Source organism: Apium graveolens, chromosome 2 (assembly GCF_009905375.1).
Source record: "Apium graveolens cultivar Ventura chromosome 2, ASM990537v1, whole genome shotgun sequence".
NCBI classification, from domain to species: domain Eukaryota; kingdom Viridiplantae; phylum Streptophyta; class Magnoliopsida; order Apiales; family Apiaceae; genus Apium; species Apium graveolens.
In genome coordinates this window covers 225,167,879-225,182,647 of record NC_133648.1, presented here as the reverse complement: position 1 = coordinate 225,182,647, position 14,769 = coordinate 225,167,879, and the positions used below count along the sequence as shown (strand labels likewise).

The 14,769-nt window shown below is 35.2% G+C and overlaps 1 protein-coding gene across 1 annotated transcript; it reads left to right on the top strand.

Annotated features, from left to right (window-relative positions):
• The first annotated feature begins 13,461 nt into the window (after nt 1-13,461).
• LOC141697139 (NADP-dependent malic enzyme-like) lies at nt 13,462-14,290 on the top strand. The gene is made up of 4 exons (XM_074501379.1): nt 13,462-13,593; nt 13,693-13,783; nt 13,974-14,102; nt 14,184-14,290. The coding sequence occupies exons 1-4, from the start codon at nt 13,462-13,464 to the stop codon at nt 14,270-14,272; spliced, it is 441 nt and encodes a 146-aa protein (XP_074357480.1). The 3' UTR covers nt 14,273-14,290.
• The last annotated feature ends 479 nt before the right edge of the window (nt 14,291-14,769 follow it).

Below are 14,769 nucleotides of genomic sequence, written 5' to 3'. Positions count from 1 at the left end.
AAATGGGTATACAAAAGAAAGATTGGAGCAGATGGCCAGGTAGAGACCTATAAGGCCAGGCTCGTGGCAAAAGGATTCAAACAAAGACAAGGGATTGACTTTGATGAAACTTTTTTGCCTGTAGCCCTGTTAAAATCAATTCGGATTTTGCTTGCGATTGCTGCTTACTACGACTATGAGATCTGGCAAATGGACGTGAAAATGGCCTTCCTCAATGGGAAACTTGAAGAGGAAGTGTATGTGACACAGCCAGAGGGTTTTCTTTCTAAGGGAAATGAACACCTAGTGTGTAAGCTGCTGCGAACCATATATGGTTTAAAGCAAGCTTCTCGTAGATGGAACATCCGTTTTGATGAGACAATCAAAGAGTTTGGTTTTATCAAAAACATAGATGAACCATGTGTCTACAAGAAGGTTAGTGGGAGCACGGTAACATTTCTTGTATTGTATGTGGATGACATACTTCTTATAGGAAATGATATACCGATGCTGCAATCAGTCAAAGTGTGGCTATCGAAGAACTTCACTATGAAGGACTTGGGAGAAGCATCATACATTCTCGGTATGAAGATCTATAGAGATAGATCTAGAAGAATGATAGGTCTTACCCAGGGTACATACATCCAGAAAGTGCTTAAAAGGTTTAGCATGGAAAACTCCAAAAGAGGGCTCATACCGATGAGCCATGGAGTGTCCCTTTTCCGAAAAGATGTCTCCTAAGACACCTGAGGAAAGAGAGCGTATGAGTAAGATTCCTTATGCTTCAGCAATAGGATCTATCATGTACGCAATGTTATGTACTAGGCCTGATGTTGCTTATTCAATCAGTGTGACGAGCAGATATCAGTCCAATCCAGGTGAAGACCACTGGAAAGCAGTGAAGAACATCCTTAAGTACTTGCGAAGGACTAAGGATATTTTTCTTGTTTTTGGTGGCGGATCTAAGTTGAAAATAGAGGGTTATACTAACTCTAGTTTTCAATCAGAAAGTGATGATAGAAAATCCATGTCAGGGTACGTGTTTACTCTGAACGGTGGTGCGATTAGTTGGAAAGTTCCAAACAGTCTACAACGGCTGACTCCACAGCGGAAGCAGAATATATAGCTGCAAGTGAGGCTGCAAAAGAAGCTGTTTGGATGAGGAAATTTGTTTCTGAGTTGGGAGTTGTTCCTAGCATTGAGGAGCCTATTGTGTTGTATTGTGATAACAACGCAGCAATAGCACAAGCCAAGGAACCTAGGTCTCATAAAAATTCCAAACATGTTTTACAACGCTTTTATTTGAATAGGGAAATCATTGAAAGAGGAGATGTCAAGATTGAGAGAGTTGACACACATAACAACGTAGCAGACCCACTCACAAAGTCATTGTCTCAGATTCACTTTGATCGTCATAAAGAAAAGATGGGTATTAGATACCAGGGTGATTGGCTTTAGTTCAAGTGGGAGATTGAAAGTGTTTGTCCTAAATCCAATCATGTATGATGAGTTAGGAAGAACTTTCTTGTATTCCTATTTGATTTCATTTTGAATTAATAAAAGACTTGTTATATTTTATGGGCTTTATCTATTTAAAGTGTATTAAATAAGATGTTCCATAGTTTAGAGTAAAGCTTCTAGAATTATAATGAGATTATAATAAAGGGATCTAGAAGATGACAACTCTCGACTTAAACAGTTCCTGATCATAGGATAACTAATCGGATGTTAGTGGATCCGCAAAGATTCGTACATACTATGCTTGCTCCCTTCAGGAGGATGTCTGTTCTCATAGGCATTTGTGTGGTGACACTATAGCTGGTATGTAGGTGCTTATTAGGGAATAAGTTCACTGAACATGACTTGATAAGTTGAGCAACTAATGGAGATTACTCACGTGTCAATAGTTATTCACTGAGTGATAGTTGTACAAGTGTCCTTAGACTTGAGATCGTTAAAGGTATCTTATATATAATGAACTGTGCTTTAGTTTAGTCCTTAGTCTCAAGGACATCCATTAGGTCTATTCTGGGCATAGGGATTTGTGTATAGAGATAGTTAACGTCAATAGAGGATCTACCCCTTCCAGTATAGGAAGAGAATATCCAATGTTATTCTTAGTATGCGAGTTCTGGAATCTCTGGCCAGAGTATATGAAATTAGAAAGGAGTTTCTAATTTGCATGAATATGAACTTTGCATTATGAATAAGAAATCATATGATTAAATTTGATAGGCTTGACACAAGATCCATGCCTTGTATTTAATCGGGATATTATAAGGGTAGAAGGAATTTTTTGTACGGTAACTAGTCACTGACGGTTCTTGATATTCTAAGCAGTGAATTCACATTATCCGGATAGTCGCGATATGTTGAGAAGCATCACTCACGATGTAGAATAAATATAATTAATCAGTTAATTATATTTAGTGAATTTTAATATTCATATAAATAATTAATAAAAGTTTATTATTATTTATTTCTACTACCGGCATAATATTGAACCTACAGGGTCACACCATAAAAGAATATTTTCTTTGATGAAATAATGAGAGAGAGAATTATTTTCTAAATAGTTAAGAAAAGAAATAAAGATTAAAATAGTTTTAATTATTATTAAAGCATTTTATGAAGATAAAATGTGGGGGGTTAATATATATAAAGATATATTATAAAACCCTAGGAGAGTCCTATAAATAGAATGAGATGGATGGCTCAAAAATATAACACACACAATTTTGGTTTTGTGAAAAACCTAGCCTCCATCTTCTTCTTCTCTCTCTCTCTCTCTCCCAAAAACTCCATTTTATAAAAGCTTAGTTTTATAAAAAGGTTCATCGAAGCGGATTGTTCTTGGTGGATACCGGTAGAGTGCTTCACACACTGAGGAGCAACTGCTAGCACTCCAATTTTATAAAGCTTCAATTCACGAGGTATGGTTTCGATTCCTCAGTTTTTCCCTTTTATACGTTTTTCTATATGTGCGGTATATGGTTTTTACGGGATAAATGTTATTTCGCGCTTCCGCTCATCCGTAAATTCCATCACAAAGTGACTCTAATATGGTGAAAAATGACTTACATGGTTGATTAGAGCCAAAATTTGGAACAAAATTAATTTGTATGAAAGTGGCATTAATAGGTGGTAAAGGGATGTTAAATTGGATGTATATGATGTTAACATGTTAATTGTTGTATATATGGTGGAAAGTGACTCTTATAAGGTGCAAAGTGACTCTAATATTGTGAAAAGTAACTTACATGATTGTTTAGTACCAAAATGTGGAACAAAATTGACCTATATGAAAGTGGAACTAAGAGGTGGTAAAAGGATGTAAAATTGGATGTATATGATGTTAACATGTTAATTGTACAAAATTAACTTGATAATGGTTAATTAGAACCAGGATCCAAAATAAGATACAATTCCAGGTCAAGAGCAATTCTCACTTTGAATATGAGATTATTCAAAGGTTTGTCTTTATTTCTACAAGTCACAGATTTAATGTTATAGAGAAGTCATTCGAGAACTCTAGAATGACTTATAGGTCCGAAGATTTAGGGTTTTTGGCCCCGGTCGAAGCCCTTTTCGGGCAGGACTTCTTGAGCAGGATTCCTGGCCAAATTTCGGTCAGGTTTTTATAATCAATAAGTACATGTCAACCACAGAGTGAAATATTTGACGGCATTACCTATGGCTAAAGTCATTCTTTTAAATCCACAGAGAAAAGTGACTCATATAGGGTGTAAAATGACTGTAATATGGTGAGAAGTCACTTAAATTGACTTGTAGGAAAGGGGTACCATGTAAGTCACTTCCAGATGATTGGAGAAGAATCATATTTTTATCGACGAAATTGAGGCATTGTGTGATCGATGGGTATTTTACATAACATAGATGAAATCTGAAGTCGTGATTTTAAATTTCGGAACGACGCGATTAAGATCAAATTATTAAAGCATTTGGTGTGAAGGTATTTCCAGTAATCATTTCGAAGCGATGAGGTAACCTAAATCGTAAACCAGTATCCGAACGATCCTGAAGGCAGATGTAGGCGAAGCATGGAAGGTGATCGACACTGACATCTTTTCTTCTAATACGATAGTATACGTTTTTCTTGATTCTTGAATGTGACTGGAAGCAATGATTGAAAATTTTATAAGGACGCGATATGATCGAATTGTTAAAGCTTTGGATATGAAGGCATTCCCAGAAGACATTCTGAAGTTATAACGTTTGATATGGTCTGGCCATGAATCTGGTCCCTATATAAAAAAAACTATCCAATTCTAAATCAGTTCAATATGATAAACAATATAATTCAATAAAACAAGATCGTGATCAACAGTGATAAAACATTTGTAAAAAGGCATGATGCATTTCATGAGTATCACAAGGGGTATCGAAGTATGTATAAGAAATGGCATTCAGCCTGTAGGAGAATCGGGTATTAGATGAACAATGGTTTACAAGGTTTAGTTCTTTGATGTCACAAGGTATGGTTGAGTATAAAAGTTTCTGGATGTTCAAACAATTCTATTCCAGTGTTTTGTGTTTGGTAACTTGTACAACAGCTACCAATTGACATCTTACCATTCATTACTCCGCTTTAGAGACTTTTATACTATGTAGGGGCCTAAAATAGAATTGCTCATAGAGTCTCCTAATAGGTGGCATCTATTTATTCAAAGTAAGATACAATTCCAGGTCAAGAACAATTCTCACTTTTAGATTCTTCTTCGTCATTTTGTTAAACTCCCGATAACTAAATTCCCTAAATTCACTTTTCTTAATAGAAGAGCAATAAACAAGTGTTTTCCATCGTCTTTAATTGTATTTCCCAGGTTGTGTGTGGAATCAAATGGAGATTGAGTTTCTAGAATTGAAGCAAGGTGATAGAAGCGTAGCTGAGTATGAGGCTAAGTTTATAGAGTTGGCTAGGTTTGTACCAGATTATGTATGCTCTAAAGCTCAGAAGGTAAGGAGATTTCAACAATTATTGAAGAATGAAATTTGTAGTGGAGTGGTGGCATTACAACTCAAGACGTATCATTCTGTAGTTCAGGCCGCCTTAGTAATTAAACTTGATCAGAAGTTAGTCGCTAGAGAAAAAGAAGATAAGAAGCGAAAGATAGATGATATGGAAGAAGCATCAGGTCAAGAGGGATCCAACCAGAGGTCTCAGAAAAAGGTTGAAAGAAGTAAGAATAAAGAATTTAGAGGGAAAAGTATTTCTTTAAACATGATTAGTAACTCCTCAGCCAGCTCTAATCGAGCCAAGTCGGTTAAGTCGCCTATATCAGAGTGTAAGCAATGTGGTAAGAGGCATGATGGAAGGTGTAAGGCAAATACTGAATGTTTCAGGTGTGGACAGAAAGGACACTACGCGTCAGAATGTAAGGTGGAAAATCCAGGAGTCACCTATTATAACTGTGGCAAGGTGGGGCATGTTGCCAAGAACTATAGGAGTGCTTCCTGAGTTAGCATGGAAGGTAGTGCATCAAAAGGTTTGACGTCTAGTACAACCAAGGCTAAGACTTATAATAGGAGTAAAAGATCAGCTGCTCAAGAACCCCATAAAGAACCAAGGCAATGATTGATTACCAGAAAAAGCCAATAGTAAGGTAAGTTTCTAGGTGCAGAAGTAATATAGGAAGTTCTTCCAATCATACGAGAAAAAGGAGTAATAAGCTAGGGATACAAGGTAGACCCACTATGTGCTAAGATACGAAGAAGAAAATACTTAAGTTGGGGAAGTTTGAGTAATAAATAGATGCCCTGGTGTTCTGGAGGCCATTGGAACGAAATAATTAGTCCGATAATGGTAAAAGTTATTGGAAGGAGGAAAGTGAACATACCCGATATAGTCCATTGAGGTGCACCAGTGATGTTGTTGAAGAAGAGGGATGGAATTGTGAGGTTGTGTACTGATTATCGGGAGTTTAACAAAATGACGAAGAAGAATCTAAAAGTGAGAATTGCTCTTGACCTGGAATTGTAATATAACTGAGAATCAAGCTAACTAGTGACTTACTTATCTAACTCGTGTACTACCCCCTATTTGTCAAAATTATATTATTGAAAATAATTAATTAGGCTATCAATATTAAGATTATCTATTGTTAACAATATATTAATTGGGGAAATTTAATGCATCGACCACATAATTCAGCACGTACAAGTCACATATCAGCATAGGGATCAGCATAGTCAATTCTTATTATGAATTAAGAATAGGTTAACTAGTGTATCACTTTTTAGAACTGATGTTATTACATTGTTATATACCAAAATATCGATCACCTTATAAGAGTCACTTTTGGAATACTAAAGATCCGACTGGTTAACAATGAAATTATTACTACTAACTAATACAATTAGTATGTGTCACTTGTACTGGGTGGAGTGTCAGGAGTTACACCATACCAACTTTGACAGAAATATTATATATAAGAATGATAGCATAGGTATACCAATATGACTGGGTAACACATATAAATATAGGCCTATAATGAAGACTCATCTCATCCAAGAGTAATCAGACTTGGTGATGGATTAGAAAGAAATCACATCTCAGCACTTAGGACTGCAATCTACCAGATAAAATCACATCTTCATAATTAACGATGGATATTGGACCACATATATTTCTAATTGCGCCTCAATTTTTGCTCCATACCTCGTGTACTACCCCCTACGAGGATTATTCAGAAACCGAGTTCCATTCATTTCAGCTCCGATTCACTTCCGGATGACCCCGAATGGACGCGAATGCAATTTCATAAATCCATAGGGAGCAGAATCCTAGTATAAAGATGTGAAAACTTATGATTGGACAAGTTACTTAATTAATAAGAGCTTTAAAGATGTAATGGTCTAACAAATTATTGTGTTAAATTCTATTTTTCATCGATCATGTACAATTGGGAATATTCGTAAGGCCTGCATAGTTCTAATTAAGCAGGTTAGAACTAATCCTTGCTCACAAGGTGTTATCGGTGCCATTTTTAGGCCAATATTATTGCTATATAAATTCAGCACATGTAGGACTTTATTGATTCAAGCAATATGAGTGTATAATAAGAATTCATTGTTGTGCCAATCCCATTTGGAATTAAAAAACATAACAACTACACACCTGATAAATATGCATCTAGAAAAACCTGTGTGAAGTATGGTAGTGTTAATAATTTGTCTGTTAATTACAAACTTGCTATGTCTACATCAGTGGTATGGCAATCTTCGAAAAGTCCTTTAAAAATCTTCTGTAGTATCCCGCTAGTCCCATAAAACTTCTCACTTCTGTTGGCATCTTCGGTCTCAACCAATTCATTACAGCCTCAATCTTTTCAGGATCTAACCTAATCCCTTCACTTCCAACAATATGTCCTCGGAATCTTACTTCGGTTAACCAAAATTCATATTTCGAGAACTTGGCATACAATTTCTCCTTTCGCAACACTTCCAAAGCTATTCTTAGATGTTCCGCGTGATCAGCTTCCGTCTTTGAATATACTAAAATATCATCAATGAAAACTATGACAAACTTGTCCAAGTACTCCTTAAATACACGATTCATTAAATACATGAAAGTAGCTGGTGCATTCGTCAACCCAAAAGCCATAACGAGAAATTCATAATGTCCATAACTTGTTCGAAAAGCTGTTTTCGGTATGTCTTCAGACTTAATCCTCAATTGGTGGTATCCTGATCGCAGATCAATCTTTGAAAAATAAGAGGCTCATTTGAGTTGGTCAAAGAGATCATCAATCCTAGGCAAAGGGTATCTATTCTTAATCGTCAACTTGTTCAATTCTCGATAATCTATACAAAGTCTCATGCTTCCGTCCTTTTTCTTCACAAACAAAACTGGCGCTCCCCATGGTGAAACACTTGGTCTTATAAATCCCTTGTCTAGTAATTCTTGTACTTTCTTTGCTAATTCCTTCATCTCCGTTGGTGCCATCCTATATGGGGCTTTCGAAACAGGTTTGGTGTTGGGTGCAAGATCTATTGTAAACTCAATTTATCTATCTGGGGGTAAGCCAGGAAGGTCTTCAGGAAAAACGTCTAGGAAAACTCTCACTACTGGAATGTCTTCCAGATTGGAAACTTCTCTACTCTTATCGACTACATATGCCAAATATGCCTCGCATCCTTTCCGAATCAACTTCTTTGCTTGCATCGAGGTGAGAAATGTCTGAGTTTGCCTTTGGCCCTTGAATGTTACTTTCTGACCTTGCGGTGTACTTAATACTACCCTTCTATCCTTACAGTCTATTTAAGCACTGAAACTTGTCAGCCAATACATCCCTAAGATTACGTCAAATTCGCCTAATTAGAAAGGAATAAGGTTCGCAGGAAAAACGTGTGCGGCTATCTCTATTGCATAATGAGGGAAAATGTGATTTACAGATACTCTATCTTGATTAGCTAAGATAATGGATAAAGGTTCATGCATTAATTGGGTTTCACAATTCAACTTATCAAAAAAAGACTTCAAAATAAATGATCTGGTTGCACCCGAATCAATCAGTACTTTAGCATTAGCGGCATTCACAAAAAGCATACCTGACACCACATCGGAACTTTGAATCGCATCCTTCACGTTCATTTGGAATGTTCTCATTTGAGCTGGATAAGTCAAAGATGGATGATTTGAAGATGATGCTATCTGAGGTTGATTGAAAGACATGGGGAATGATGAGGCTGGCATATGAGCTGCTTAATTCACAGGGTAGGGTACAGTGGTCATTTGCAGCAATTGATTGTTACCCACTCCTTTGCATTCCGTGACACATGTCCTGCTTTCCCAAACTTATAACACGTGATGTTGGTCTTCTAATTCTTACATTCATCAGCATAATGGCCCTTTGTACGGCACTTGAAACAAACTACATTCGCCTTATTACAAATTCACGTATGTCGCCTATTACAAATCTTACATTCCGGAACTGATCCTTGCAGGGATTTCGGTCCACTAGATAACTGAGATCTCATTTCTTGTGATTTATTCCCAAATTCTCTCTTCTTGAAGTTCTCGGGTCCACTCTGAGGTTTAAACCATTAGCTCTCTGATTCTGACCCCCGTAACTTGAGCCTTCTTCTCCCGTTTCAAATTTTCTTTTCTTGTTTCCTTTCTCCTTTTGATTCTGCTCATTCTCGCCTTTGATTACCATCCTTTTTTGGACCAGTTCAGCATAAGTAGTCAACTCAAAAGCTGCCACACGACTCATTAACCAAGGTTTCAATCCCTGTTGGAACCTTTTTGCCCTTTTCTCTTCAGAATCAACATACTCTCCCATAAACCAAGAAAGTTATGTAAACTTCTTCTCGTATTCTCCAATTGTCATATTGTCTTGCTTCAACTCGAAGAACTTCATCTCCATTTATGTTTGCATATAACGAGGAAAATACTTATACAAATATTGTTATTCACCTCCGATTATATCCATTTGACTTCTAAGTTTTCAGAAATGAATTTGCCGGAGGTGATGGCATAAACTCTCGTCGGAGGTGATGGAGTTGAACTCACCGGAATTGTTGTAAAATGGTGAACTCGCTGGAATTGTTGTGAAATGGTGAACTCGCCGGAATTGGTGTGAATCGAATGAATTCACCGGAATTGGTTTAAATTAATTTACCACCTCTTAGTTCCACTTTCATAGAGGTCAATTTTGGTCCACATTTTGGTAATAATCAACCATGTAAGTCACTTTTCACCATATTAGAGTCACTTTACACCTTATAATAATCACGATTATTAAAATATAGGGTATTCAACAATCACAGGCATTCCTTTTAACCATAAGAGTAGATTTGATTAAGTAACAATATAACACTAATTACCCCCCTTTTTTTTTTTTTGCTAAGTAATTACCCCCTTTTACTTAATGTGTAATAATTAATTAGGTCAATATTGACCTTATTACGATTCACTCCCGGACGTGGGGGTAATTGTTTGATAACTGATTTAGTGATATTAATAATCTTATTTTTTTATTTTTTTATTTAGTTATGTCCTAATTACTTATTATTTGATTAAGTTGATTAATTATTTTACAATTAATCAATTTAATTGAATAATTTACAATAAATTCTATTTAATTCCAAAATTAGGAAAAAAAAATTATTTTTAAATATGATAATTTCTAGATAATTATTTAAAAATATATTTGAGGTTTAATTATTTGTAAATAATTAATTATAATTGCCTGATAATTGATTAATTCTTGTTTATTACGTAACAATTGAACCGTTTATCCAATTTAATCGAAACGAAAGCCCTTAACTTAGAAAAATGACCCGATTCCATTAAAAATAATTTTAAATATTAATTTCTTTTGGAGACGAGATGGCTTTCGATAGTTATTCATTACACACATTATTATTTATAAATACGAGTCCAATAAATCTAAGAAAATTAGGAACCGAGTCCAATGAAGACTTTGATTCTAATAATATTTGTAAATCTAAATTAATTATGTGCCTTATATGCTATGTGATTTATATGAGTACTTGAGTCCTAAATTCTAAATAATCACTACAAGAATAATGTCAATAGACATCACACATTAGACATCGGTTAACTTTGCCACTGATGTTAAAAGAAATATTGACATCACCCCGTGTTTTTGTGATATCTTTGTTCTTTGTAGACATCGGTTATAATTAAACCGATGTCTAAAATTCACTAAAAAAAAATAATTTCATGCCTACCTTTTCTTTCCCCCCTTAGTCAAATTTTCATTCAGTTTTAGTTCTAAATCCCCCCCCCAATCCCAAAATTATCCCCCCTTAACCAAATTTTGGTTCCCCCAAATTAATCTTCAGATACAAAATCAAAACAAAAAACTAAAAAATCAAAACTAAAAACTAAAAAACAGTCTCTCTCACTCTCTCAAACGTCCCTCTCTCTCTCGAACCTCCCTCTCTCTCTCGAACCTCTCTCTCTCGATCAAACCTCTCTCCCCTCACAATCTCTCTAAACTCCGGCCATCATCTCACCATCACAATCTCTCGAACCTCTCTCTCTCTCGAACCTCTCTGTCTCGAACCTATCTCTGGAACCTCTCTCTCTCTCTCTCTGAACCTCTCTCCGCTCCCAATCTCTCCGTTAAGCCTCTTTCAGTTAACCTCTCTACTTCGGTAAGTGTTGTATCTACTTGAATCGAACTGGCCAGTTTTAAAAGTTGAGGATTTTTGAATTCAAAACCCTAATTTTGTAAATTGGGGTTTTTTCTAATTTGAAACCCTTATTTTTTTATTAATTTAGTGTCTAAACTTGTTGCTAATACTTTTCTTCTTGTTATATACAGGACCTAATCTGAGAAAAAGATTTAGAGCTTTAGGTAATTTGGGTGTTTTTGGTTGTTCATTTGTATTTTTGTTTTTTTTTTTTTGTAAATTGTGTAAAGTTAAAGATCCTTTCATCTCTACTGATTACATGGTATTTTTTAACTTCAATCCTCATTTTTTTTGCTTTAGTTGTGATTTGATTTAGTGTTGTTTATCTTATTTTGCTCGTTATAAATGTTGATCTATTATTTTATTACGGATATGATTAGGTTTTAAATGTTTTGATTTGGTGCTTGGTGCTTGTTATAGATTTCATCTCTTGATTTAGCTCTACAACATGTAAAAATGTAGCAATAACTGTAAAAAAGTTATATGTAATGTGTGCAATTTAAGGCTTGTACCTTTGATTTGGATAAAAGGTGAAGCTATTTACACTTTACACTTCAATGTCTGGCTTTTTTGTTTATATTTTTTTAAATTTTCTGCTACACAAGACTGCTATGGTTCACTTAATACTAAGATTTGTGCTTGCTGAAAATATATAATGTACACTCGTTTGCATTTCAGGTGACATCCATGGGCAGTATAGTGATTTGTTACGACTCTTTGAATATGGTGGCTTTCCTCCTCAATCAAATTATATGTTTTTAGGGGATTATGTGGACCGTGGAAAACAAAGTTTAGAAACGATATGGCTCTTGCTTGCTTATAAAATTAAGTATTCGGATAACTTTTTTCTTCTTAGGGGAAACCATGAATGCGCCTCTATCAATAGAATATATGGATTTTATGATGAATGTAAGCACCGATTCAATGTTAAACTATGGAAAACCTTTACTGACTGTTTCAACTGTCTTCCTTGTTGATTAGACTGGTTCACCTTTTAAACTTATAAAGAAGTACTATTCATATCTTAAACTATAAAACAAGTTAGATTATTAAGTATGATTTGAACTTCAATGTATTGCAACTACCACAATTGGCAAGACCTGCTACTATTATTAACTTAGTTTATTTGTCACTTCTTGTAGTGTTTGCTTTTCTTTTTTATATTTATATAAAGGGTCTTTCTTCAAGAACCATCATCCGAATGAGAAGAGATGGAATTCTGACTATTGTATTTACACATATAGTCCCCTGTCCTGGTGTTTCAAACGTCAACAATTAGTAAAAGTCAGTTAGCCTTAAGTTTTAGACGGCTATGTTGGTGTCATGCTGCCAAAATTCTCATAGTTTTTTGACTTGATTGCAGTATTGCTACTTCTTTATATAATGACTATTAATTTATTCCTATATAAATATTACTTGTTTTATTTCCTATTTAATTAAGGTTCCTGCTAGAGTTGACTGATATATTTTTCTTTTGGTGTTGGATCTTTCTTTCTGCTCTACGCGTCCTATTTATTTTGATTAATTTTTTTATATGTGATCTCAGTTGATAGGTGGGGGAAGTGGCTATGATTATAAATCAGTCAGAAGATGGACTACTCAAAGGAAGTTGGGATACAGTCTCATTGAATGTGAAAAAGTAATTTGTGTGTGTGTGTTAATTATTGTTACCCTATTATAGTTGGGATGCTGAAAATATTTCTTATCATCATTATTAATTTCAGATATTTGTCCCTATCCACAAAGAAGCACATTGGTGCTTGGCAGTAATCAATAGGAAAGATGAGAAGTTCCAGTATCTTGATTCTCTTAAAGGAGGGGATCGACAAGTAATGAAAGTTTTGGTATGTTGTGGGTTCGCCCCTGCCCTTCAAATTATTTGTCTACTTGCATACGTGTAAATTAGTTTTAGTAGACTTTAGGTTTGGCTAATCTAGCATGGTTGTTAATGCAAAGCTTCCTTATCTATCTTATGTGAAGATTCAGTAAATTGGTTGTTAAATTGATTGGAACATCAGGACAGGGGAAGACATTCACTAAAGAAGTTGTAGAGGCTATGGCTTCTTTCAATAAGGTCCTTCCTCCCCCTTGACATGTATCTCAATATAACATATTTTTATATACAAGTATGTAAGTTCATGAGCCGACGAAATGCAGAAACCTCTTATTATGGCTCTCTCAAACCCAACCTCTCAAGTCGAGTGCACTGCTGAAGAAGCTTATAACTGGTCTGAGGTAAACAAAAGATGTTTTTCTTCCCTCCATGATATATTGATATGTATCCAACATTAGTTGATGTTATTTACTTCAAAGAAACTCATTGAACCAACAAAACCTTATTCCTTAATACAGGGCCGCACAGTGTTTGCCAGTGGAAGTCCATTTGACCCTGTGAAATACAATGACCAACTTTTCATTCCTGGCCAGGTTCTATAAATTTATCTTGTACATTTTATATCAGTATTAGTTAGAAAAAATTATATAAGCATAAATGACTGAGATGTTTGGGTTCTCTTTGTTTTAAAGGCAAATAACGCATATATCTTTCCTGGACTTGGACTTGGTTTGGTTATGTCTGGTGCAATCCGCATGCACGATGAAATGCTTCTTGCAGCTTGTAAGTACTGACACTCCATTTATAGGACCATGGAATTACATGTTCTAAATATACCATAATTCTTCCTATTAATAATGCTGACTACTGAACTATAAATTGCTAAGCATGAACCATAATTGTTTGATAACTAGACGCATACTATGTCAGTTGAGTGCGTAAAAGCTTATTATCTGTGAATTTTTTTAAACAGCTGAAGCTTTGGCCTGTCAAGTAACACAGGAACACTATGATAAGGGAATGACATTCCCACCATTTTCTAATATCAGAACAATATCCGCTAACATTGCAGCTAAAGTTGCTGCTAAAGCATATGATCTTGGTTAGTATCTTTTGTATCATAGATTTATCTATTGTCCATCTATTTGCCATCCTAAAACATAACAAATTTGATGTCTCACAGGCTTGGCAACACGTCTTCCTCGACCAGAAGATCTGGTCAAGTTTGCTGAAAGCTGCATGTATAGTCCCAACTATCACATTTACCGGTGAACTGTCAATTAACCTATGGCTCTTAGCCTCTTATAACTAATAAAGTTCCTCGTGATCATGATGTTTGGTTTTCCTCTGTGTTAAGGGAGCTTCTGTTTGTGAATTTGGAATAATCAATGGATGTTAGTTCGTGGAAGCAAGAATTTGTAGAAGACCTTCCTGAGCAAAAGAACGGGTGCGATTTGCCTTTTTTTTGTCTATCTGTATTGTTCCTTTGCTCAAAAGAGTAAGCTGATATATGTGTTGTTTAATGAGGAAACTTTAGGAATTTAAAAAGGTGTAAATGGAGAGAATATTCAGTAATAAAGACCTTTCTTAGAAGAACAACGTGTGCTTTTCTTTGCTCAAAGTAGTAAGTTAAGATATGTGTTCTTTAAGGAGGAGACTGTTGGAATTTAAAAAGTTGTTGCATAAACAGGGAGAATATTTTGTAATAAAGAAATTTTACATGTGTGTTGCATTCTTTCAATCGTTTAGAGCTCCATGAATAATAATCC

Bases quoted from the DNA above. Each gene is read 5' to 3' on its own strand.
- LOC141697139 (XM_074501379.1), top strand. From the start codon at position 13,462: ATGTTATTTACTTCAAAGAAACTCATTGAACCAACAAAACCTTATTCC. The intron at 13,594-13,692 runs GTTCTATAAATT...TTTGTTTTAAAG, and splicing joins AACTTTTCATTCCTGGCCAG to GCAAATAACGCATATATCTT. The intron at 14,103-14,183 runs GTTAGTATCTTT...GATGTCTCACAG, and splicing joins TGCTAAAGCATATGATCTTG to GCTTGGCAACACGTCTTCCT.